Raw genomic sequence first — 27,905 nt, 5'->3', positions numbered from 1 at the left:
TCAAAGGAATAGTTTTAAGAATAAGGCAAGTTAGTCAATAAATGACAAGTAATTCAGAGAAGTCAAAGAATTAGTTGAGGAAAATAAATGGCTTTAGCAATAGAAATTATTTTCATAAAACAGTATAAACCAGATCTGAAAGTTGCAAGGAAGGAGAAGATAAAAAAAATAATGATAATTTCTTTCTTTATTCAGCTTCAGTTGGCAGAAAAAGACAAAGAAATAAGTGGTCTGACTTCACATTTGGAAAACCTCTCCAGGGAGAAGGTATTGAGCAATGTAGTTTAAAAAATGTATATCATATGATACTGAATAATAATACAGCTTTATGAAGAGACACATTTTATAGTTCATGTGACAAGAGCCTTTAAAAAAATTGAATGACTAAAGACTGAAATAGATGTTAAGACTCTTAGTGAAAATTGCCTTTAAATAAATAATATTTAAAATATTTAGAATGTAAGAAAAATGCTTAAGTGTTGAAAATTGTTAGTTTGGTCTTTATTACTTAATTTGTATTTAACAAATAAGCTTTACAATGTTTAAATTAGAAAAACAGTAAAATTTATAAAAATTACATAAAATGTTTATCTGGTTTTCTTTTGTAATAGGAAACATTTTTGAAGTTTAATGACTTACAGCATAACCTCACATTCACATAGAGCGATACGTTTGTAATGTAAAAGATGCTATAATGCAGCATTTCTGAAAGTGTGGTTTGTGGTCCCCAATCCCCTTTCAAGTGCCTGCAAAGAAACAATTTTCATAATAACACTACAACATTATTTGATTTTTCTCCCCACTGTTAGATTTGCACTGTGTGAAAGCAGTGTGGGAATACTGCTTGTGTGTTATTATGAATTAAGGCAGTGGCACCAAACTGCATTAGTAGTTGTTGTATTCATCACCACCATGTGCTCACAGTAGAGAAAAAAAAGCCAGTCTCACTGAAGATGTTGAAACAGTAAAAATGCGTTAATTTTATTTACACTTGACCCTTGGGTACATGTCTTTTTTAGTGTTCTGTGTGATGAAACAAAAAGTACCCCTAAAGTTCTTTTGTTGCTTGATGATGTATGATGGTTAATAAAGGTAAAGCGCTAATGTGATTGAGCTGTGAGTTGAACTAGTCTCTTTTTTTATGGAACACCATTTTTACTTTAAAGAACAACGTCTATATTCAGACTTGGGTATTTGGCAAATATTTTCTCAAAGTGAAATGAAATGAACCTATTATTTCAAGGGAAAACAGTTGTTAATATTTGTTACCACTGTTAATATTTAAGCTTTTAAGCAAAAACTAAAATTTTGAAAAACTTGTATCTTCCACTGTGATTTTGATGCTTTCCAGTGTTTACAAACATTTCTAATGAGATGGGTGTAATATTTAGATTGTATTTTTTTATTGTATAGCAAAATTTGCCAGCATTTAGAAGATCCATATAACTCATTGAACCAGTAGTTTTCCAAATGACCAGCGATGTTTCAAAATCATGCTTCATAAAAGTGCCATTCTAAGTGCAAGTTAGACCTCAAGATTGGATGGGGTTACTGTGATAGTTATGATATTCTGATTTTTCAACTCTTACCACTTTTTCCACATTTCTCCTTTGGCATTCTACTGTAAGGACAAACCTTCCTTTGTCCTTGTTGATGTATGTCTGTGTGGTGTGGTTCCAGCAATAGTTTTCTGATGCCAAAACTGGTATTCTAAAATTCAGTTCAATTCTGATACTAACTACCATGAGTTAGCATAGACCCCACAGATTAAGGGCTCAGTCCCACAAGATTGCTCCCATTTTAGAGGCCAGTTACAAGTGAGGTCCTCAGCCTACTGATAACCAATCATTTTCTTATACTTATTCACACATAAGTACTTAGCAGCAAAAAATATTATGTACCATTAATAACAGTGAAAAAATGTGGCGGGTGTAGAATTTTCTACTTGTGGCATAATGTCAGTGCTCAAAAAGTTTGAGTTTGGAACATTTGGGATTTTGAATTTTCTATCAGGGAAGCCTCAACCTGTGTATTCTTTTCCTCACTTAACAGTACTATATTCTGAAAATCATTCCATATATAAAGTTCATAGAAATCATCCACCTTTTTTTAAACAGCTATATAGTATTCCATTGTACATACCATAATTTTTTTAAACAACCTCCTATATTTGGGCATTTAGGTAGTTTCTAACATTTTACAAATAATGCTGCAATGAATGATTCTATGCACATACAGTTTTCTAGTGTTTGGTATGGTGCCTTCAGGGTAAATTCCTGGAAGTGTGATTGCTGGTTTGAAGGGTAAATGCGTGTATAGTTTTGTTAGAGATTACCAGATCCCCTTTCATAGGGTTTGTATTATTTTTCATTTCCACCAGCAATGTATGAGAAGTGGACATGTTTCCCATACAAATTGTAATCAAGCTTTCTAATTTTTGCCTATGTGATAGATTAGGAATAGTATTATAGCGTAGTTTTAATTTGCATCTCTATTACAAGTGAGGTTAAACATCTTTTTCGTGAGTTCTTTGGTTCATTATTCTCTAGTTTGTTTTATTTACCTTATTATACATGTATATATTTACCCTGTTAGAGATATTAGCCCTTTATTTGTGATATATACATAGTAAGGATTTTCTCCCAGTTTATCATTTTCTCTAGTTTATTTGACTTCTGACCATGCTTACTTTTACCATGTAAAAGTTCTTTTTTTTTTGGGGGGGCGGAGTTTCACTCTTGTTACCCAGGCTGAAGTGCAATGGCGTGATCTTGGCTCACCGCAACCTCTGCCTCCTGGGTTCAGGCAATTCTCCTGCCTCAGCCTCCTGAGTAGCTGGGATTACAGGCACGCGCCACCATGCCCAACTAATTTTTTGTATTTTTAGTAGAGACGGGGTTTCACCATGTTGACCAAGATGGTCTCGATCTCTTGACCTCGTGATCCATCTGCCTTGGCCTCCCAAAGTGCTGGGATTACAGGTGTGAGCCACCACGCCCGGCCCTAAAAGTTCTTTATTTTTGTGTAGTCTAACGTGTGGTACTGCCTTGACCAGCAGTGTCAGCACCATATGGAAACTTGTTAGAAATGCATATTCTTTGCCGGGTGCAGTGGCTCACACCTGTAATCCCAGCACTTTGGGAGGCCAAGGCTTGCAGATCACCTGAGGTCAGGAATTTAAGACCAGCCTGGCCAACGTGGTAAAATTTTGTCTCTACTAAAAATGCAAAAATTAGCCAGGTGTGGTGGCTCAACACCTGTAATCCCAGCTACTTGGGAGACCGAAGCAGGAGAATTGTTTGAACCTGGGAGGTGGAGGCTACAGTGAGCCGAGATCGAGCCACTGCACTACAGCCTAGGCAACAGAGTGAGACTCTGTATCAACAACAATGACAACAAAAAGCATATTCTTGGGCCCTGTCCTGCTGAATCAGCAACTCTGGAGATGATGGCCCAAAATATGTGTTTGACAAAAGCCCTCCAGGTGTTTCTGATTTATGCTTAATTTTGAAAAGCACTGATGTGTTGCATTTGAATTTTTAGTTTTCCATAGAAAGCGGTCCCTACACCCATGTTATAGAGGAATTCACTTGTCTTTTGTTCTGATATAGTTTCAGTTTTTTTTTTTTTTTGAGATGGAGTCCTGCTTTGTTGCCCAGGCTGGAGTGCAGTGGTGCAAGCTTGGCTCACTACTATCTCTGCCTTTGGGTTTACGTGATTCTGCCTCAGCCTCCCAAGTAGCTGGGATTACAGGCGCCCGCCACCACACTCGGCTAATTTTTGTATTTTTGGTAGAGATGGGGTTTCACCATGTTGGCCAGGCTGGTCTTGTACTCTTGACCTCAGGTGATCCACCTGCCTCGGCCTCCCAAAGTTCTGGGATTACAGGCGTGAGCCACTGTGACTGGCCAGTTTCAGCTTTCTTTATGTTAAAATTTCTTATTTATCTATTTAGAATTTATTCTTGGATATCACAGAAGAAATGAATCTAAGTTTATCTACTTCTAAATTTCTATCTAGTTGTCTCAGTTCATTTATCAAAATGTCAGTTTTGTGTCAATGATTTGAGATACTGCCTTTATCGTATAATAGATTTCTGTATGCATTTGGGTCTCTTTCTGTACTTTGAGTACGGTTCCATTGGTCTATCTATTTATATACTAGTACCATGCTTATTTAATTGTAAGAACTTTGTAGTCTTTTTTAGTATTTGGTTGAGTTAGTCCTTTCTCGTAACTCTTTGTTTTCAGTGTTTTTCTTGAGGGGTTAGTTTTCCATATCAATTTTAGTACTAACTTTCTAGCTCCGGAAATAAAAGATTGTTGGTATTTTTATTGATATTGCATTAAGTATATACATTAACTTAGGGATAACTAACATCTTGGTGATAGGTCTACCTTTTAATAAAGCACAGGCGATCTGGGAGGTGTTGTTCAAATCTGTTTTGTGTCTTTCAGGAATTTTAATTTTCTTCATGTGGGTTTGGAAGAATTCTTTTAAAATAAAGTTTATTCCTAAGTATTTTTACTTTTCCTCTTGAAAACAGGATTTTCTCTTTCATTTATGTTGTAACTGCTTATTGTTTTTAAATATGGGGGCTCTTGAACTTTTTGTAGCTTTTAATTTTTATGTAATTTTAAACTCAAGTTGAAAAAATAGTACAGTGAATTCTCAGATATATTCTTTCCCTACCATTTGACAGTAACTGGAGATGAAGACGTAAGAGCCCCTGCATATTGCATCTTCAGTACAAGGACGTTCTTTCAGCCATGTTACAGTTAACAGACTTAGGAAATTTAACACTGACCCAGTGTTGTCATCTAACCCACAATCCATATTAACATCATATCCTAGTACTTTGTTTATTCTTTATAGCCTTTTCCTCCTTGATGTAAGATCTGATCCTAATCCATGATCATAAATTGCATGTAGTTGTCATGTTTTTAGTTTCCCTTTATCTGGAACAATTTTATACCCTTTCTTAACCTTGACATTTTTGAAAAATATGGGCGAGTTATTTAATATTATATTTTGGTTTAATATTTCATCATGATGAAACTTAGGTTATAAATTTTGTAGGAATACTACAGAATTTATCCTTCTCAATACTAGTGATCTTTCATTATTTGGTTAAGATATTGTCCACCAGGTTTTACTTATGTAAAATTAGTATTTTCCCTTTGTAACTACTAAGTAATTTGTAGGGAGATACTTTGAGACCATGTAAATATCTTGTTCTTTATCAAATTTTCACCTCTTATTTTTGTATCTATTAATGATCTTCTAACTCCATCATTCCTTCTATATTGATTAGAATTTTTCTGTAAGAAAAAGCTATCTTTTCTTCCTCCCCACTTTGTTTATTTATTCATTGGTTTTTATAATTGTAGACTCATGGATTCTTGTTTTATTCAATGGGTTACAATCTATTTTTATAATCATTTTGATACTCAGATTGTATCAGATTTAACTAGTAACAGCCCCTGCAAACTAGCTCTTGTGGCCTTTTAATATATCTTTCATTATTCTTTGAGCACTTATTACTTTCTGGTGTAGTAAGATATTCCAGGCTCATCTTGTTATTTTCCTGTCCCAGCCTGGAATCAGTCTTTTCTCCAAGGAGTCCTGTTCCTTTCACTGGTGAATGTAATTTAGAAACCAATATCAGGGCTGTAAGTGTGCCCTTAAGTGTGATTCAAAGTCCTTAGCAGATAGAGCTTGAAAATATGTTTCTCCCCTTTCCCTCTCTGTATATTATAAAACAACAACAACAACACACATACACACACACACTTCATTAGTAAATACACCTCTAATTCTAGTCTAAAACTATAACAAAAATTCTAGTCTTCTGTCTTTCTATAATGTAACTTCTTTTTCTAATTAGACTAAGAACTTGGTCTCAGTTTCCTTGATGTATTTACTCAAGTGTTGAAGACACAGAAAATAATTTTAGGATTACTAACCCATACCACTGTGAAAAGCACATCTAATTAGAGTTCAACATTTGTTTCATTTTTTGGCGGGTGGGGTGGAGGGCATAAAATTTACATATTTAGTTGCCCCATGGTGTACTCTCCATGCTCCTTTACTCTCAAAGCATCCCCATACTGGCAGAGAAGAGGAATATATTATTTCTCCTGTTTATCAGTTGGGAATATCAGAAACATCCTTAACTTGTCAAGTAATTTGTAAAACCAGGGTCATTGTGAGCCATTTTGGGTACTGAAGAAAAAAAATATTTAGGCACCCTGGCAAAGGCAATCAGATAAACAGACTTGTTCCTGGGAGATGGAACAGTAAAAGATGACTACTTCTGACAAAATCTCTTTCTTAAATTGTGATGGCTTTCTATTTTAGGAAAATTATGAGTCAGCAGTTAATACTGTTTTGCTCAGATAAGATAGCTGCACTCGTGTTATCCATTACTTTGTAAAAGTAGGAAAGGTCTCCCAGGGATTCTTGATCATTTTTTTGTCTAGAACCCTTTGATATTCTGAAGTCTATTTTCAGAAAATGATTTAAAATGAATAAAGCAAAATGTGTAGAATCACAAAGGAAACACATTATTATAGTTATCAAAATATTGACAAATTTGTAATATATGTGATAGTAGAGTATATGCTTATTCATTTAAATGTTAAATCAGATTTAGTAGCATGTCTAATAATGACTAATTTTGAAGTGATCAATATCACTTCAAAGGCTATTTTGAGATGGCTACAACAAATGTAATCTGAAGCAAAGGTAAGATTTAGCAGTGTGTCTGATAATGATCATAATTTTGAAGTGGTGATGAATATAAAGGCTATTTTGAGATGGCTACAACAAATGTAATTGAAAGAAATCGATGTGGTTTCTGTAGGTGGCCAAGTTACAGGTACTACAACCATTACTGTGTTTTTTTGGCCTATGTTTTCAATTGAAGAAAATCCTAAACTTTAGTTAGAAGTTAGTGAATAGATACAATTTTTTGGCCTTAAGTTCATGGACCTCCTGAAATCTAAACATGGACCTTTTGAGGGGCTTTGTGAATGCAAGTTTAAGAACCTTCTCCAAGTCCACGTGTTATGTTTGGAGGGGAGAGTTCAGTCTTCTGATTTGCAAAAGAGCCTAACCTTAACTTTCTTGTCCATGTTCATACATTGTGTTTCCCCCATGAGGAGTCAAAGCTGCTTGTCACCAGACCTGTTCTTACCCTGAATCCTAGTTGCAAAGGATTTATTGTATCTTTGATGGTAGAGTAGGAGTATTCAACTCCCTATTAGGTTGGAACTCTCTGTAAAGTTGCTTGACTGTACCAATGCATGCATAGATCTTTTGATGAAATCATTGACTCTATTTCAGTAGTATGTTATTTGCATACAGAAAAATTTAACTATACTTCTTTAATTTGCATAAACGTCTGAAGAAGTATTTTATTATCTCTAACTTATTTTGTGCCCTTTTTTTCTTTCTTTTGAATTGTGTTTGAAATGTTTCTTGGATTTAACATTTTCTTTTTTCTGTAGTCACATGCCAGTCTTGAATTACTGTAGCAGCATCTCTGGGGTTTTCAGTCATGGCAAGAGATGAAGGACATCTTTTGAGTGCCTGCCTTGTTCTAAATATATTTCCCATTTCTCAATAGCCCTGTAAGGCTTAGAAAAGAGAAATTCCTTAGGGCTAGTAGTACTGTTCTGATGATCAAATCTAGGTCAGCCTGATTCTAATCTACCATGCTGCACTGCTTTCCTACTAATTTGCTTCTTGTTTTAAGTATGCCCATTATTCTTTTTCTAAATTAACCTTACTAGGGACCATTTTTACCATGCTGTTGTTCAAAAACCTGAAGGCTCGGCCGGGCGCGGTGGCTCACGCCTGTAATCCCAGCACTTTGGGAGGCAGAGGCAGGTGGATCACTTGAGGTCAGGAGTTCGAGATCAGCCTGGCCAACATGGTGAAACCCCGTCTCTTAAAAAAAAAAAAAACCCTGAAGGCTCATTGTAGTAAATTGCTTGATAGATTTGATGTATATGACCTCCAACTTGTCTTTTCAGCTCTATCTCCTGCCTGAGACAGGGTCTTGTTGTTCTCCAATTCCTGGGCTCAGGTGATCTTCCCTCCCAAAGTGCTGGGATTATAGGGGTGAGCCACCATTCCTGGCTCCTGCTATTCTTAATACGCATTCTTTGCTCTAGCCATATTATTCATTTACCAAGCCTGAAATATGTTACTATTTCTCATGTCTTCTGTATCTTTTCATGTACTTTATGTCTAGAATGCTATTTATCTGCTTGGTGAAAATTCCTTAGGATCCACCTCAAATGGCTCTTCTCTATAGTCTCTTCCTAGTATATAGTGTTTACATTTTAATACATTGCATTTTACCTTCATCTCTATACAAGTCAACTTATTACAATTAATTGTTATTTATCTAGAGTTGTACCTTCTATTAGACTGAATTCCTTGAAGGCAAAATCCATTTCAAGTTAATCTTTGTATCTCTAGTTCCTAGAATAGTACCTGCTACGTAACAGATGCTGTGCTAGGTATCTTGAATGAGTATTTTCTTTTTTTTGCTTAAAATTTCACAAGTCTTATTTTTGTAATAAAATAATGAGTCATTGAAAGGCAGGAATGCCATTTTCACCTCACAGTTTTACACAGTACCTGGCATAGTTGATACATGTACATGTATGCTATGAATGGGCTTGCTTAGAAAGAACTTTTAATTGCTACATCTCTTTTTTTAAAAATTTATTCATTTTACTTTAGGTGCATACTGTATCTGGCATCTCTCCCCATGTTATCCCTCCCCACCCTTCCCTCCCTCCTACATCTCTTATCAAATCTAAGTTGACTTGCATTTTTCTTAATGTTTACCATTTTTGCTCTTGATGGTGACTTTCATTTTAAGGTTACTTAGTCCAGTTTTTGGATCATTTATATAGGTAAAAGTGTGTTAACTTAGACAAGAGTCTCATCTCTATCCCCAAGAAATGACAAGCAGCAAAACCAGCTAACCTTTCCAGACTAAAATTTTTTATTCTTATATCCTTTGTTAATAGGCCTCTGGTTGATTTTTTTTTTTTTTAACAGTTCTGTTAAGATGCAGTTTACATGTAATAGAATCTATTCATTTAAATGCGGTTTGATGACTTTTGGCAAATGCATGTAGTTCTGTAACTACCATTTTACTTACTTAAGCAGTGTAATGTTTCCATTATTGCATTACTGCGCAAAGTTCCCTTTTGCTCATTTGCAGTCATCCCCTTCTGCTACCATTACCCACCCTCCCACCCTGTCCTAGAAAACCTCTGGTCTGCTTTCTGTCCCTGTTGTTTTATGGCTTCTTTATTTGCATTTCATGTAATTGCAATGATGCAGAAATTATCCATTCACTAGTTGATAGATACTAATTCTCTTGCCAGCTGATGGACATTTAAATTATTTCTGATATTTTGCTATTACAAATAATGCTGCTATGAACATTCTTACCCAAGTCTTTTTGTGGACATATGTTTTCATTTTTCTTGGGTAGATACCTAGGAGTGGAATTGCGGGCTTATATGGTAAGTGTATGTTTTTAATGAAACAGCCAAATTGTTTTCCAAACTGGCTGTACCATCTTGTATTCCCACTGGCAGTGTATGAACATTGCAGCTGCTCCATATCCTCACCAGCACTCGGTATTATTGTCAGTCTTTAATTTTAGTCATCTTAGTGGGTATGTTTAGTGTTATCTCATTGTGGATTTAATTTGAATTTCCCTGAAAACTAGTGATGCTGAGCATCTTTTCGTGTGCTTACAGGCCATTTGTACATACTCCTTTGTGAAGTTTCTGTTCAAATCTATTTTTTTTCTATTGAGCTGTCATCTCTGTTTGTGATAGTTCTTTATATATCCCAGATATAATTCCTTTGTCAGATATTTTGGTGGTGTTTTCTTCCAGTCTGTGGTATGTTTTTTCTTTTCTTACAGCATTATCTTTTGAAGAGCAAAAGACTTGAATTTTGAGGTAGTCCAATTTATCTGTATTTGTATTAATGATTCATGCTGTTTGTCCTGTCTTAAATTTTTGCCTAAATCAAGGTTATGATTTTCTCCTTTTTTTTCTTCCAAAAGGTTTGTAGTTTTAGCTCTCTTACTTAGGATTTATGATCTATTTATGTTTTATATGGTATGATATGTAGTCAAAGTTTATTTTGTAAATAAATACCCAGCTTTCAAATATCATATTGAAAAGACCATTGTTTTTCTCCATAGAATTTCCTCCACATCTTGAGGTATTTTCATTGTTGAAAATACTCTATAAGTATGGGTCTACTTTTAGACTCTATCTTCTATTTTATTGACTTTTATCAGGGATCAGCAAACTAAGGCCTGTATGCTAAATCTGGCTTATATAAATAAAACTTTATTAGCACATGGCCATGCCCATTTATGTAGGTATCATCTATGACTGCAACTGCAGAGACAGATTTCAGTAGCTGCAACAGAGACCGTTTGGCCTGCAAAGGTGAAAATATCTACTGTCTGGTCCTTTGTGGAAAAAGATTGCCAGCTCCTTATCTGTTTTCTTATGCCAATACTATACTGTCTTGTTTACTGTAGCTTTATAATACATCTTGAAATCAGGTTGCATAAGTCTTCCAACTTTGTTCTGCTTTTTTTCTTTTTTCTTAGAAAGAGTCTTCCCTTATCCTCTAGGTTGGAGTGAATTATTTCATTGTAGCTCACTGCAATCTTGACCTCCTGGTGCTCAAGTGATTCTCCTGCCTCAGCCTCTGAAATAGCTGGACTACAGGATATGCCACTGTACCCAGCTAATTTTTTTCTTGTTTACTTTTTTTTTTTTTTTTTTTGAGACAGGGTCTTACTCTGTCACCCAGGCTTGAGTGCAGTAGTGCCATCATGGCTCACTACAGCCTTGATGTCCCAGCTTCAGGTGATCCACCTCAGCCTTTTTGAGTAGCGGGGACTACAGGCACATGCTACCACACCCAGCTAATTTTTATATTTCTTGTAGAGAAAGGGTTTTGCCATGTTGCCCAGGCAGGGCTCAAGTGATCCACTCACAGCCTCCCAAGTGCTGGGATTACAGGCATGAACCACTGTGCCTGGCCGTTTTAAAATTTTTAAATTGAGATAGGGTCTCACTATGTTGCCCAGGCTTGTCTCAAACAGGCAATCCTCCTGCCTTGGCCTCCCAAGGTGCTGGAGTTACAGGTATGAGCCACCATGCCAGCCTGTTCTTTCTGCTTTTTACATATGAACTATTACAGGACCTTTGTATTTCTATGTATATTTTAGAATTACTTTGTCAATTTGTACAAAAGCCTACTGGGATTTTGATAGGCATTGCATTGTATTTGTAGTTAATTGTCAGGGGTGGGGGTGGTGGAAATTAGTAGGTAAAAATAAGTTTTCTAGTCCGTGAACACATTATATGTCTCCATTTGTTTATGCTCTTTTTAATGCATTATTTTGTTTAGTGTATAGGCTTTGCAAATCTTTTGTGTATTTATTCCTAAATATTTTATCTATTGATTTTACTGTAATTTTACAGTTATTTGTTGCTGTATGTATAAATACAATTGATTTTACATATTGACCTTGTCTGTTGCAACCTGGCTAAATTATTTACACTCATTTTCCTAGTTTTTATAGATTTTTGGGGATTTTTTAATGCACATCCTCATACCATTGTGAATAAAGATAGTTTTATTTCTTCCTTTCCAATCTACCTTAATTTTGCCTTGATCCATTGGCTACTTTGAATGGAAGTGTTGAGGAGCAGATATCATTGCCGTATTATTATTGATCTCATTATGATCTTCAGTAGACTCATTTAGTTTTTCACCATTAAGGGTCATGGTAGGTTTTTTAACTGCCTTTTATGAGGTTAAGAAAGTTCCTTTTTATTCTTTAGTTTCTGAGATTTTAAAAAAAACATGAATGACTTGAATTTTGTAAAATATTTCTTCTGCATCAATTGAAATGATCATATTTTTTCCCTTTAAAAGGTAAATTACATTTATTGATTTTTGGATGTTGACCTGCATTTGGTTTTTGGATGTTAAAGTGACCTTTTTTTTGGTTAGAAAACCCATTTGACCATGTTTTATTTTTTAATATTACTGGGTTTGACTTGCTATAATAAGTTAAGGCTTTTGCATTAATATTTATGAGTGATAAGGTCTCTAGTTTTTTTGTGAAATCCTTGTTTTAGGTATCAGAATAGTACTGGCCTTATAAAACAAGTTAGAGAATGTTTCTTTGTTTTTTGAAAGAGTTTATACAGGACACATCTTTTAAAAAAAATCTTAAATGATAGAATTCCCTGTTTTTCTTTTTTTTTAAAGATTTTTTATTCATAGCTAAGTTATAAGAGATTCACAGTTTGCCCTAAATTAACTCAATGAGAATGGTGTACTTTCTTGGCACAAATAAATTTGAAAATACATTGGCTTTATCCTGCTTTCTGATTTTGTTATATGTGGAGGGTACATTTATGAGAATTTGAGTCAGCTTTTCTAACTGTATCTCCAATTGCATTCCAACTTCATAATATGAAATAATTTTGTTGCTATATTTTGACTAGATGTTTAATACTGCTGTAATTATGAAGTATTTTATTGCTTTGTTTATTCACCTTTGTTTTTGTTAATTTTAGGAACTTACAAGGAGTCTAGAAAATCAAGCAGAAAGGAAAATGGAAGGTCAGAATTCCCAGAGTCCTCAATGTTTCACCACATGTTCAGAGCAAAATGATTATATTCTCACACTGTCAAATGCACAGCCAGTTCTGCAATATGGTAATCCTTATGCATCTCAGGAAACAAGAGGTTATTACAGTATTTTTGGTTTGGGGTTAGCTGCATCTGGAGATTTTTTTATGGTTTATATTTTCATGGATTAGCAAATTGCTGGTACAGTCAACTCTAAGACAAACATTTTATTTATATAATTAGCAGTTTTAGTATTTAATACTGTAACTGGCCTCATTTAGAAGGGATGCACCATGAGATGAGTAGTGTATTTGCTAATTACATATAGTTCACAATTTAAAAATCACCTGGGTTAAAAATAAAAACGTATTTTTTTGATGTACCAAAGTGGTTCTTTATATCCTGTTCATCTTATCTATACGTAGAGACATTAATTTTAGTAATTAGTTTCACTCTACCCTTCCAAAAATTTTATTACAGATGGAGCAGATGGTGCTTTTTACCCAGATGAAATACAAAGGCCACCTGTGAGAGTCCCCTCTTGGGGACTGGAAGACAATGTTGTCTGCAGCCAGCCTGCTCGAAACCTTAGTCGGCCTGATGGCCTAGAGGACCCCGAGGATAGCAAAGTAAATTGAATTTTCATTGTATGAGCCTGTCCCTTTTTTATTTTCTGGCTTATGTAGAGAGGTAAGGGTATGTGTGTATGTGTGTATCTTTGTGCATGCATGCATGTTTGTGGAAGGAGAGTGTATGCTTGTGCCTGTACACAATTGCCTATTTGATTTTTTAAAAAACCTTCTTGTATTTAAATTTGAAAAATCTACCAGTATGCTTCAGATTACTCTTTAGGATTTATATACTAAAGTAAAAGATTAAGTTCAGAGAATAATCTTAGAATATTATAGTTATCAGATAGTTTAATCTTAATTACTAAGTAACTTTACTATACTCTTTTGATTATAGATGTACTAGGCTAGAAGCAGCAAAGTGTTAATGGCAATATTATGCTTCAGTATACATCTTTTCATTATAGCATTTACATCCCACTTTAGATTTTAGTGTGGACTCTTGAGTCAGAAAAAGAGAGAAGTATATGTATCATGGTGGTTTTCTTTTTTGGAGAAATACTATTTGAGATGTCTTTAGTACTTATGTAGGATTTCTTGTTCTCTGGCAGCAACACAATATTGACGATAATTGAGTAAGTTTGTATAGCATGCCATTATTTTTGTAAATTTTATTTAAGAGATTCCTTCACCATTTAATGAATAGGTTTGTTTCCTTACAGCGGCTCTTTTTGGATAATAGGTTATTTTCTTCATAGCAGCTCTTTTTGGATTTCCTGTGCATAAGATGAATTTAAAAGAAATGCTTTACCGTGCTCTTTGCAAGTACAGTGGTATCATGACCTGTTTCTTATTTAATCTAGTTTGCTGCATTTAATTGCTATTAACCTTTGCAGAAACTGATCAGTGTTCAGGCAGGCATGATTTTAGCCCCAGTGCTCAACACCCATAATGGAGAAAAATGTATTTCTCCCTCCTGCCTTTTGGCCTCCTATGTCCATTACTGGGAATAATTAGGAAAACTGTCAGAACTTTTGTAGCCTATTTAAGGTCTAGAGTATCATCTTACTGCTTTTCCACACCTTTATTTCACACTTTGCATATTTAATCTGATCATTCTTGGCACAGATGTTAGATGTGACAAGCCCTTCTCTTTTGTAGTCATCTGCTTCAGTTTAATTAGCAGAATGTTCTTTCTGATCTGTGTGCTTTGCCCTCCTGCAAACCCATGAGAAGCAGTGTTAGAGTCTTGTGCTTATTTGCTGACATGCTTAGATTTGGTAATGAGATGAAGGACTCTTAATATGTACACCTTGAGTAACTTTATTTTGCAGTCAGAAGATTTTTCACATTAGACAGTAATTCTTATGTACATTCAGAATTAAAAATTCTCGTCATTACAACAAAAACCACTTGCAAATGAAGTGTTTTAATAAGTAATTTTAGTAAGAATATGGAAAGCAAATTTGAGTTGACCTGTTTTCTGTTTCTGCCCTGGGAGTGATTAATAGCCACAGGCCCTAGCACTTTTGAGGCAGGGTTGAGGTGACCTATCTACTCATTCAGCCTACCTTAGTGCCTGCACCTGCCATATCTCTGCTCTTCTGCAACGGAAACTGTAGTCAATTGTCAAATCAAAAACCTTTTGTGACTCCCATTTATCTAATGATTGTAATAACTTTAACATCATAATTATGACAGCAACAAACATTTCTATACCCCTCTTTGCCATTAATGCTGAGCTCTTTAGATAGAGTCACTTATTTGTTCTTTATAGCAGTCCTATGAGGTAGGAACTGTTAAACTCACAACTTTATAGTGGAGGAAACCAAGAGACAGATTAAATAGCTTGCCCCAAATCACATAGCTGCTGTGGATAGAGACAGGATTGAACCTCATGAGATTGGCTAGAGAAGCTGTGGTTTTAGCCACCTGTCAAATGTACTAAACCAGAGATTTTCATACTTTCTTAGTTCATGGCACCCTTAGCATCTCAGTAATTTTTTTTCACAGTAACCCCTAGGCCAAAAGAAATACAGTAAGTCCCCACTTAATGTCGTATATAAGTTACTGGAAATTGTGACTTTAAACAAAATGATGTATAACAAAAACAGTTTTTTCTGTCATTAACATAATGAACTGACGTTGAAAGAAATCATGTTGGCCGGGTGTGGTGGCTCACACCCGTAATCCCAGCGCTTTAGGAGGCCAAGGTGGGTGGAACACCTGAGGTCAGGAGTTCAAGATCAGCCTGACCAACGTGGTGAAACCCCATCTCTACTAAAAATACAAAAAATTAGCTGGGTATGGTGGCAAGTGCCTGTAATCCCAGCTACTTGGGAGGCTGAGGCACAGAATTGCTTGAGCCCGGGAGGCGGAGGTTGCAGTGAGCCGAGATCACACCGTTGCACTCCAGCCTGGGCGACAGATCTAGACTCGGTCAAAAAAAATAAAGAAAAAGAAAGAAATGATGTTATTTCTTTCAACGTGCTGTAAGTCCTTTCGCTTAAAGTTGCAGTTTCTAAGAACTGCTCTGTGATGTTAAGTGAGGACTTAATGACTGTTAAGTATTTGTCTTCTAACAAATTTAGTGGCCATTAAAAAAAAATACACATAAATTGAAAGAATATTAATGTCTTTATTTCATTCCCAAATAAGTAGTTACTAATGGGATGTGTGTGACTATTGGCCATTGTACAACACCTCAAGTCTTATAATCAGATTGGACAAGCCACCTTCATTTCCTGTTCCTCATTGATTTTCACAGTGTGACACTTGCTTTATATCACAGAAACTGCCAGAACCAGCATCTCAAAGATAATATGTCATTGAAAGGAATGTTTAGCACTATTTAAAGTTTAATCTGTGAGCCATCTCCAGCTATTGTAGATGTTCACGTGGTATATGATCAGTCCAGATGCTCCTCAACTTATGGTGGGGTTACGTCCTGATAAACCCATCATAAGTTGAAATGTGTTTTTGACTTGAAAGATATTTTCAGCTTACAGTGGATTCATTGGGATGTAACCCCATAATAAGTTGAGGAACGTGCTGGATGTATATTGCTTTGTACCATCTTAAAGTTCAAAAGTTGTAAGTCTAACTATTGTATGTTGGAGACCAACTCGAATGAGTGTTTCTGTATACTTCTACATATATAATATTCTTAGAAAATTAAAATTATTCCACAGTAACCCTCTAAATTTACTGTGGTGCCCTCAGCACTTTCATACCTAGTTTTGGGAACTATCGTTCTAAATCCTTGCTCTTCAAAAAAGTGCTTGGTAGACCAGCAGCAGTGGTATGTCCTATAAGTTTGTTGGAAATGCATAATCTCCTGCCCTACTCCAGCCCTACTGAGAATCAGACTGCATTTAACAAAATCTTTAGGTGAAAATAATATGATTTTTAACGTTTGGGATACACAATTTTAAACTTCCTAACTTCTTGCATTTCTTAGTGTTTCTCTTCTACCTTCATTTCTTTCCTCTCTCTTAAAGACTAAAGCCCACACATTCTATTAATATGTGGCTTATTCGAAACTTTCCATATGAGTCCTTCACTATGAACCCCCAAACTGAAGACATTTTTTGTTGATAGACATTTTTTTTGGGGGGTGAGTTCTAGCTTTTATTCTCAGAAGGGTCTGTGATCCCAAAATGGTTGAGAACCAGTGCTTGAGAGAGTCAAGGCCTGTTTGCATTTATCATGGTGCACTGTTTGAGTTTTTGTCTTTCTCAAACTTGCCGTTTTTTGTATGTTGTCTTTTTAATTTTAATGTGTTTTCTGAGTGTGTGATTACAGTCAATTTACTTTTATCAAGAGTGCCAAGACAATTCAAGAGGAAAAGAATAATCTTTGCAACAAATGGCACTAGGAAAACTGTATATCCATTTCGATCAAAGAATTATATTAGACTCTTGCCTCATACCATGTATAGAAATTAACTCAAAATTGGACTTTAAATTGTAAGAGCTAAACTACAAAACTCAAAACATACAGATAAATCTTTTTTTTATTTTACTTTAGGTTCTGGGGTACATGTGCAGGTCGTGCAGGGTTGTTGTATAGGTGCATACTATATCTGGCATTTCTCCCCATGTTATCCCTCCCCACCCTTCCTACCCTTTGATGTCCCTCCCCTAACCCTCCCCCGAGCTGTCCCTAATGTGTGATGCTCCTCACCCTGAGTCCACGTGTTCTCATTGTTCAACACCCGCCTATGAGTGAGAACATGTGGTGTTTGGTTTTCTGTTCTTGTGTCAGTTTGCTGAGAATGATGGTTTCCAGATTCATCCAGGTCCCTACAAAGGACACGTACTCATCATTTTTTATGGCTGCGTAGTATTCCATGGTGTATATGTGCCATATTTTCTTTGTCCAGTCTATCATTGATGGGCATTTGGGTTGGTTCCAGGTCTTTGCTATTGTAAACAGGGCTGCAATGAACATACATGTGCATGTGTCTTTATAATAGAACGATTTATAGTTCTTTGGGTATATACCCAGTAATGGGATTGCTGGGTCAAATGGAATTTCTGTTTCTAGATCCTTGAGAAATCGCCACACTGTCTTCCACAATGGTTGAACTCATTTACACTCCCACCAACTGTGTAAGAGTGTTCTTATTTCTCCATATCCTCTCCAGCATCTGTTGTCTCCAGATTTTTTAATGATCGCCATTCTAACTGGCATGAGATGGTATCTTAATGTGGTTTTGATTTGCATTTCTCTAATGACCAGTGATGATGAGCATTTTTTCATATGTTTGTTGGCCTCATATATGTCTTCTTTTGAAAAGTGTCTGTTCATATCCTTCGCGCACTTTTGAATGGGGTTGTTTTTTTCTTGTAAATCTGTCTCAGTTCTTTGTAGATTCTGGATATTAGCCCTTTGTCAGATGCGTAGACTGCAAAAATTTTTCCCATTCTGTTGGTTGCCAGTTTGCTCTAATGATGGTTTCTTTTGTTGTACAGAAGCTCTGAATTTAATTAGATCCCATTTGTCTATCTTGGCTTTTGTTGCTCATTGCTTTTGGTGTTTCAGTGATAAATCTTTATGACTTGAATTAGGCAGTGGTGTCTTAGATACGACATCAAAAGCATAAGCAACAAAGGAAAAAATAGTTTGAGTATCCCTTATCTAAAATGCTTGGGACCAGAAGTATTTCGGATTTCAGATTTTTTTCAGATTTTGGGATACTTACCAGTTTGAGCATCTCTAATCTGAAAATCCAAAGTCCATGGTACTTAAGTGAGTGTTTCCTTTAAGTGTCATGTCAGCGCTTAAAACAGTTTTGGATTTTGGAGCTTTTCAGATTTTTGGATTAAAGATACTCACCCTGTAATTGAATTCGTCATCAAAAGGATTAAATGAATTTCTTTGCTGTTCCATTTAAAATTTTTTATACACAGTTATTTCCAACAGATAACATATAGCTGGTTGGCATCTCTTAATGCTGAATATTCCCTTTTCTATACCATATTAGTATAATGCCTTTTATGTAGTAGAAGCTTTTTAAATGTTATTAATGAGTTTAGAGAGATGTGTTTGTTCCACTTTTTGCCTATTAAACTATTTAAAATCCAGGTTATCATAGAAATATAATTGTTGGGCTGGGCATGGTGGCTCACGCCTGTAATCCCAGCACTTTCGGAGGTTGAGGCAGACTGATCACTTGAGGCCAGGAGTTCAAGACCAGCCTGGCCAATATGGCAAAACCCCATCTCTACTGAAAATACAAAAAAAAAAAAAAAAATTGGGCATAGTGGCGCATGCAAGTAATTGCATCTACTTGGGAGGCTGAGGCATGAGAATCATTCGAACCTGAGAGGCAGAGGTTGCAGTGAGCCAAGATTGTGCCACTACACTCCAGTGTGGGCAACAGAGCAAGAGTCTGTCTCAAAAAAAAAAAAAAGAAAAGAAAAGAGAAAAGTAGTTAATTTTTGGTGATAGCTTTATTGAGATACAGTTCACATATGCAATTTGCCATTTAAAGTATACAATTTAGTGGTTTTTAATATATTCACAGAGTTGTGCAAACATCACTATATTCAATTTCAGAACATTTTTCTCAGCACCAAAAGAAATCCTGTACCCTGTAGCAGTTACCTCTTCCTATCTATTCCCTCCAGCCTCGGAAACCCTCAGTCTACTTTGTTTCTCTGTAGATTTGTCTGTTCTGCACTCTGTTCTGCACGTTCAGTCATATAAGTCAAATCATAAAATTGTTACCTTTTTTGGTTTCTTTCACTTAGCGTGTTCCATGTTTGAGCATGCATCCATGTTTAATATGCGGAATGGGTTTTATTCTTTTTTATTTCTTTGTTTGGATGTGTAGATTCAGCAGCCAAAATCCGAAACTGAGTGCTGACATGATACTCAAAGGAAATGCTTATTGGAGCATTTTGGATTTTCAAATTTAGGATGTTCAGCTGGCAAGCATAAATGAAGTATTACAAAATCTGAAAAAGTCCGAAATCCAAAATACTTCTGGTCCCAAGCATTTTGGATAAGGGTACTCAACCTGTACCACATTTTGTTTATCCATTCATCTGTTAGGTTTATTTTCACCTTTTGGCCATGGTGTATATGCTTTTGTTTCAGTACCCTTTTCACTTCTTTGGGGAAAGTTGGAATTACTAGGTCAGTTCCACCAGTAGTAATTGCTGGAGTGGAAATCCTAGGATTCGAACTGCTGGGTCTTGTGGGAACTCTTACGTTTACCTAAACCTTTTGAAAAACTGCCTGATTGTTTTCTGCAGTGGCTGCATGACTCTACCGCCCATCACTGGTGTATGAGGGTTCCACTTACTCCACATCCTCAGCCACACTTATTTTGTCTTTGTGAAGTGGTTTATCATTGTGGTTTTGCTTCGCATTTTCCTGGTGGTTAATGATGTTAAGCATCTTTCATGTGCTTACTGGCTATTTGTATACCCTCTTTGGAAGAATGTTCAAATCCTTCTGCCATTTTCAAATTGGGCCCCTTATCAGATAATATGGTTTGCAAATATGTCTCCCGTTCTGTGGGTTGTCTTCACTTTTCTGATGGTGCCCTTTACAGCACAAAACTTTTTAGTTTTAGTGAAGCTGAATTTATGTTTGTTTTGTTGCTTATACTTTTCTGTTATATCTCAGAAACCATTGCCTCTCTAAGGTTTTTAATTTACTATGTTTTCTTATAAGGGCTTTATAATTTTAGCCCTTATATTTGTTTTTTAGTGTATTTTGAGTTAATTTTGAATATGGAGCATAGTAACTAAAATTTTTGAAAATGAATAGAGATTTGGAAAATTTTAGCAAAATAAAACTTTTGAAAACTAATGAAGATTTGCACAATTATTTTCTTTCTGATTTTAAATACTTTTAGATAAATTATATAGTTCAATGTTATTTCATCGATACATTACTAGAAATGAAGTCTGGCAAAGCATAAACAATAACATCTCATAACAAGAGGAGGAATACTGACTAATACTGCATAGTAATACAGAGTTCTGAGGGGTAAGGAGATACTCTATTGTTTTAAATAGAAGTTACCTAGAGTCATTGGGTACTCTCTCTTATGTATTGATTTTGGCCTTAGCAAATACATAAATTTCTTTTTTTTTTTTTTTTTTGAGACGGAGTTTCGCTCTTGTTACCCAGACTGGAGTGCAATGGCGCGATCTCGGCTCACCGCAACCTCCGCCTCCTGGGTTCAGGCAATTCTCCTGCCTCAGCCTCCTGAGTAGCTGGGATTACAGGCACGCGCCACCATGCCCAGCTAATTTTTTGTATTAGTAGAGATGGGGTTTCACCATGTTGACCAGGATGGTCTCGATCTCTTGACCTCGTGATCCACCCGCCTCGGCCTCCCAAAGTGCTGAGATTACAGGCTTGAGCCACCGCGCCCGGCCGCAAATACATAAATTTCTTAAAGAGTGAATGCTCTTAAACTAAAGTAATAATTACCAACTTAGAGTTTTTTTAAGTGGTGAAACTTTCTTCTTCAATATTCATTACTAATTCCTGAAGGATAACTAAATATTTCAATTCATAGTTCCTAGTCAAGGTAGAATTACAACGCAGCTTGGGAAATGTCACTGAGTAGATACAGCTCCACAATCTGGATACTAATGATTCAGATGATGTAACTCAGTCTTTAACCCATGAGTATGTATTGCCATAACTTGATCATGACAGATGACTTTTTTTTAATTGTGGTAAAATAAACATAACAAAATTTGCCATCTTAGCCATTTTACAGCATATGGTTCTGTAATGTTAACTTTATTGCTGTGCAGCCAATCTCCAGAAACTCTTCATCTTGCAAAACTAAGCTCTTTACCCATTAAAGAACAACTCCCATTCCGTCTTCCTCCAGCCCCTGAAAATTTGAATGTGACTACTCTGGGTACTTATATAAGTGGAATAATATTGTATTTGTCTTTTTGTGACTGGCTTTTTCACTTAGCATAATGTTTTCAAGGTTCATCCATGTTGTAAATGTGTATCAGAATTTCCTTCCTTTTACATAAGGGTTAATAATATTCCATTCTATTGATATATGCCACATTTTGTTTATCAGTGCTTATATTGATAGACATTTGTGTTGTTTCTGCCTTTTGACTATTGTGAATAATGCTGCTGTGAACACAGGTTAGTGATTGAACATATCTGTTCAAGTCCTTGCTTTTAGTTCTTTTGGGTATATACCCTGAAGTAGAATTGCTGGATAATATGGTAATTTCATTTTTAATTTTTTGAGGAACTACCATATATGATCATGATTGCATTTTGAAGTTAGTGTGATCTAACCCTACTTTATTTTCCAACAGGTTGTAACCCACTTTACTATCAGGCCAGAGAGGTGGCTCATGCCTGTAATCTCATCACTTTGGGGGAGGCCAAGGTGGGAGGATCACTTGAGCTCAGGAGTTTGAGACCAGCCTGGGTAACATAGTGAGACCCTGTCTCTGAAAAACTGAGTGTGGTGGTACATGCCAGTAGTTCTAGCTATCTGGGAGGCGGAGATGGGAAGATTGCTTGAGTCTTAAGAGGTCATGGCTACAGTGAGCCATGATCATGCCACTGCATTCCAGTCTGTCTGGGAGACAGAGTAAGACCCTATTTAAAAAACAAAACAAAAACAAAAACAAAAAACAACAAAAAAACTATTTCAAATGTCCAAAGTGGTCACATGCTTTTAATAAGAAAACAAGAATGTTTTTGTACAGAGGATATCCTGAGCAGATAATGAGAAGTTTTTGAGTTTCAAATTGAGCGTCAGTTTATTGTAGCTTGTTTCCTTTGCTTAAAAACCAGTTTGTAATGGAAAGAGTATTGTGCTGATGGGTATAAAGGTACATGAACACAATAGGGGGCGCTTAGACCTTTAAATGGATTAATATTAATAAAAGTTTTCTGAAAAGGTATTTCTTAAAATTTGGAATTGTTCATAAATATATTTCAGTACCATATTCACAATCAAATTTTGCTTATAAGATTATTTTAGTAGTTTAGCTAAAATACTAGGTGGTGATATTTTAAAATCTGCTGTTAAAACCTTTGGGTTTGTAACTTTCACTGCTGAAATTGATAATTTAATAATTTGGGGTAGAAATGTTTCTAAAATAATATATGATTTTCTGGCCTTCTTAAGCAATATTTAATATAACTTTGATGATTAAGGTTTATTAATTGAAATATCAATATATGGTGTCATATTCTTTTTTTTTTTTTTTTTTTTTTGAGACGGAGTTTCGCTCTTGTTACCCAGGCTGGAGTGCAATGGTGCGATCTCGGCTCACCGCAACCTCCATCTCCTGGGTTCAGGCAATTCTCCTGCCTCAGCCTCCTGAGTAGCTGGGATTACAGGCACGCGCCACCATGCCCGGCTAATTTTTTTTCTGTATTAGTAGAGACGGGGTTTCACCATGTTGACCAGGATGGTCTCGATCTCTTGACCTCGTGATCCACCCGCCTCGGCCTCCCCGTATTCTTTTAAGATGTAGAGTAAGGCTGTGTGATCTGTTAATAATAGTGAAATGCCTAACATTGAGTATTTAGAGTTCTTATCTTTTCTCTTTTTCCCAGCATTTTTTTTTAACTGGCAGTGGGCCTGCCTTAACAGCATCATTCCCAATTACAGTATTTTTAATCTACTATGGTTCTGAAACTAACCAGGCTTGTTGAGTAAAATAGAATAAATGTTTTCTTGGGCGAAGATTTCACTCATCATTTTGTCTGTCCATATCATGAGAGACTTTATTATATATATTGGCGCCTTACAGTGCATACTGCATACTCTGTGATTTCAACCTGTGCTCTGAATAGATGGTTCATGTTTTATTGCATGAGAACTTACTGTTTCTCATTATAACATGTAGAATTCTACTCGAGCTCCTCTCCCCTTTTATTAGGTAATGGGTGGTAGAAGATAACAGAATAATAGGGTTGTAATTGCCAAATTATATATGACCTAGAAAGTATAAATTACTTCTACTTTTTTTCCCCTCCAGGTATTTAAGGAGTAGGGTTAACATGTCTGACAGGTTGTCTGAGTCTGGAATGTTAGCTACAAATTCTACTTTTAGCTGATTCATGGAAGTAGTAAATTGGTGTAGGCTGTTAGCTATTGTAAAACAGGGAAAGGAGGTTATGAGATTTTTGGTTCCATTATATTTTTGGCCCCTAGAAAGTTGTATTCTACTTTAAATATTTGTCATTAAAAATTCTAAAAAATAGAACATCAAGACCTGCCCCATTTTATCTTTTCCCATTATTTTCTTCAACATTTCAAAAATTTTTTTTTTTTTTCAAAGAAGATTGAGAAAATGTTGTTCATTATCACTGTTTTGTAGTTATTGAAGCATACTCAGTGTTTCAAAGATTGTTGCTGGGAGGCCTAAATCTGTGAGTGAGAGTAACCTGGCACAGAATTAGAATTTACTGTCATATATACTAAGCTCAGCAGATTCAACTACTTTATCATCTTCCTTCTTTGTATCTACAGATTTAAAAGCTGTCTGGATTTTAGTTACTTGAAGATTGAATTTTCGAAGTATATAAAGTATTTGTGTTTTATCTCCCAGTTTAATCCCCGATTAGGTTTTCTGTCCTGTTGTCCTTTTGCCCAGTTGTATCCTATGGGACTCATAGGTAAACAAAAGTATTTTACCCCTCCTCTTACTTTGCAAGAGGGAAAATTGTCAGGATAGTCAATTACCAAAACTACTCATTTTTGTCTTTTGTTTGTTCACTTTGCACTTCACACCATATACACTTTTTTGGTACTCCTTCCCATGACAGACTTAACTGGTCCATTAATAGCAGCTCTGGGCAAGCATGCCTACCTAGTAACATGCAGACTCCCATCAGTGCTGGCTACACTTGGCAATGTGCCATTAGTTGATGACATGAGAGCAGCTAACTGCTGGTGAGAGATAAAAAGGAAATGGGCAGTTGAAGTGATGTGGCTGGTTTTAGTGTTAAATGAACCTGTGTGTTTGGATGTTGATGTAGCATGTACAGATCTCTAAAGACCGACTGCTGGGATGCAGGCATGGGAATCCAAATCAGTGGTTTCTTTGTGATTAAAACTCAGGTGCACAGATTTTTAGAAGTCTCACTTGACAACCTCTCAAAGATTTAATTTTGGATTTTGTTCCTCTACATCAGAGTTTTGAGGCTTGTCGTTTAGTGCATTGCTTTGCTTTAATGTGTGTTAATCCAGTTGGATTTGCTGCTGTGTGTGCCCAAGAATATACATACACAAACTCACACATATTTTATTAGTTTTCCCTTGTTTATGATTTCTATATATCATGCAGTGGATGTATCTTGTAAGCTTACATTTATTAAATGAGAATAGTTGGGACAATAATGCAGTCTGACAATTTATGAAAGTAGGGCCAGTGTGGAATATTTTTGAAAGTAGGGCCGGCGTGGTGGCTGATGCCTGTAATCCCAGCACTCTGAGAGACCGAGGAGGGCGGATCACTTGAGGCCAGAAGTTTGAGATCAGCCTGGCCAACATGGTGAAACCATCTTTACTAAAAAATACAAAAATTAGCTGGGCATGGTGGTGCACACCTGTAATTCCAACTACTCAGGAGGCTGAGGCATGAGAATTGCTTGAACTCAGGAGGCAGAGGTTGCAGTGAGCAGAGATGGTGCCACTGCACTCCAGCCTGGGAAACAGAATGAGACTCTTATCTCAAAAGAAAGAAAGTGGTCACCCAGTCTGCAGAATGATAAAGTCAGTAAAAGTTACCTACATATATAGGTTTGAAAAGTTCTACCGTTCTCAGCTTCATTTACATATACAGGTATGATAGGTATGTCTCTGTTCCACTGAATACTGACCACACTGTTAGTCCATAGTGAAATACTCTGCAAAGTTTCAAACATGTTTATTTGAAAGTCGAATTAAATGATAATGAGAGAAAATTTCCTGAATTGTAATCTTCCTTTATACTGTCAGTATGTGCTTGATTGAATTAAGGAATTTTATTTGGTTTTACTTTTCCTAAAAGTTCCAAAATTATTTTTCCCCTAGGAAGATGAGAATGTGCCTGCTGCTCCAGATCTTCCAAGTCAACATTTACGTGGGCATGGGACAGGCTTTTGCTTTGATTCCAGGTAGTTTTTTTCTTTACCTTTGTAGAATTTGGGCTGTATAGGCCAGTGGTTCTCAAAGTGTGGTCCCTGGGAACTTGTTAGAAATGCACCTATAGGGCCTGGTCTGACTGAACTAGAAACACGAGGCATAGGGCCCAGCAATGTGTGTTTTAACGTGTCCTCCAACTGATTCTGGTGCATACAGTCATTTGAGAACCAGCACCATAAAAACTTTTAGCTATTAAACCAAACACACTGGTGGGAAGTTATGAGTGGTATTTATCCTTACAGTCTTATAAAAGGCATTTTCTGTTAAACCTGGAAGAAATCTTGGTACTAAGCTTAGTTTCACATAATTGTGATTGGATTTGGGAGGTTTTAAGGGGAAAAAAAGGTTTTGTTAATCTACTTGTAAAACTAAATTTAGAGGCTCTATAAATGGGTTACACAATTGTCTATAGCAAGCATTTAGAAGCAGAGAAAGAGGTTTCTGGAGTAAAGACTTTTAAGGTAGGTTGTTTAGTATTATAATCAGCTAACTAGGTAAATGGAACCTTGTCATATATGGACAAGTCAGTTAGTCTACATTTATTAGAAATATGTAATTCTTTCCTTTTTCTTTAAGCTTTGATGTTCACAAGAAGTGTCCCCTCTGTGAGGTAATGTTCCCTCCCAACTATGATCAGAGCAAATTTGAAGAACATGTTGAAAGTCACTGGAAGGTATGCCCAATGTGCAGCGAGCAGTTCCCTCCTGACTATGACCAGCAGGTGTTTGAAAGGCATGTGCAGACCCATTTTGATCAAAATGTTCTAAATTTTGACTAGCTACTTTTTATTATGAGTTAATACAGTTTAGTGGTTAAAGAAAAATCACCTCAAATAGACCACTGAGACCATGGAGTGACGATTTTCACGCACCCTCTGTTGCACTTTCTGACCAAGAGCTACTTTGAGTTTGGTGTTACTAGGATCAGGGTCAGTCTTTGACTTAGCAGTAAATTTTAATCTCTGTTAATCTTACCTGCTTGAAAAAAAAAGTTCTTATGCATTCATAACTTTATTTATTCCCTAGTTTGCAGAATTGTCTGAATAAAGGATACAGGATTATTTGAATGTTACTGCACTGAAAAATGTGTATGTATAGTGTGCTAGATTAGTTAGCAGAATATTTACAAGTTTCTGTTGACCTTGTTGATTGAGCATGACTACTAAATATGTAATAAAAAGCATTTATCATAACAGTCTTGTGAAGTAGTTCTTTGAATACAGATAGCTCTATAATTTAGCCCATTAAATGATAGGTTTTTAATTTTTAGAAATGGAGCTGCATGTGGAATGAGATCACATGCCTTTCTATGTGAAATGTTGGTTTTAGCAATTAACAGGAGGCATATTTTGCTACTTTTATGACAAAATTTTAGAATAACCTGAATATTTTTAAACTATCTAGATATTGTATGTATATATCTAATAGGAAAATGGAACAAGAGATGTCAGTATAATTGTTTTCATATTAAATAATCTCATAATGGGTGTTTGTGGCATAAAATTACAGAATATGTATCAGTATCTTTTTAAAATTTTCCTGATGAGCATATAAATTTGAAATATTCTCAGTAAGTGATTAAAAGTACAATGCATAAACCCAGATCAAAGTAATGTGTTTCTTCGGTTATGTCTGCTGTATAGAACTCTCACTAATAGTAAAAAGGACACATTTTCTGAGATCTGTAATTTCATTTTTGTCAAATTTATTTGTGAAAGTTTTTCATTAACCTAGCATCTTAAACATCTTTTTTTTGGTTTGGGCCTTTAAAATACTTCTGAACTGTATTCTCTTTCCCTTTTATAATGTGCATGTGAATAATTTAAAGTACCAACTTTTGATTTTACCGCTTTTGTAGTTATCGAAATAGTTTACATTTGTTCTGAGTGAACTAGCTATTGAAGATGTTAACCTAATATTTCGACTTGGTGGCATTCTGGGTTGCTGTATGTGAACTGTAGCATATTT

General features: G+C 35.8%; 1 protein-coding gene across 4 annotated transcripts in view; it reads left to right on the top strand.

Moving 5' to 3' along the window:
- The window catches only part of TAX1BP1 (Tax1 binding protein 1), a 96,072-nt gene extending 68,942 nt beyond the window's left edge, over positions 1 to 27,130 (top strand). For 2 of the 4 annotated variants that reach the window (XM_012447774.2, XM_012447773.2), the window contains exons 14-18: positions 196 to 267; positions 12,660 to 12,831; positions 13,195 to 13,343; positions 25,828 to 25,910; positions 26,515 to 27,130. In XM_012447774.2, coding sequence (XP_012303197.1) covers positions 196 to 267; positions 12,660 to 12,831; positions 13,195 to 13,343; positions 25,828 to 25,910; positions 26,515 to 26,716 — 678 coding nt within the window. In that variant the 3' untranslated portion in view covers positions 26,717 to 27,130. The remainder of the gene's footprint in view (positions 1 to 195; positions 268 to 12,659; positions 12,832 to 13,194; positions 13,344 to 25,827; positions 25,911 to 26,514) is intronic. The other 2 variants (XM_012447776.2, XM_012447775.2) reach the window with 2 other exon arrangements.
- The last annotated feature ends 775 nt before the right edge of the window (positions 27,131 to 27,905 follow it).

The sequence above is a fragment of the Aotus nancymaae genome, unplaced genomic scaffold (genome assembly GCF_030222135.1).
Source record: "Aotus nancymaae isolate 86718 unplaced genomic scaffold, 86718_ANA_hifiasm-v0.15.2.pri h1tg000025l, whole genome shotgun sequence".
Classification (NCBI taxonomy): Eukaryota; Metazoa; Chordata; class Mammalia; order Primates; family Aotidae; genus Aotus; species Aotus nancymaae.
The sequence above is the reverse complement of the archived record's forward strand: the minus strand, read 5'-3'. Positions and strand labels throughout refer to the sequence as shown.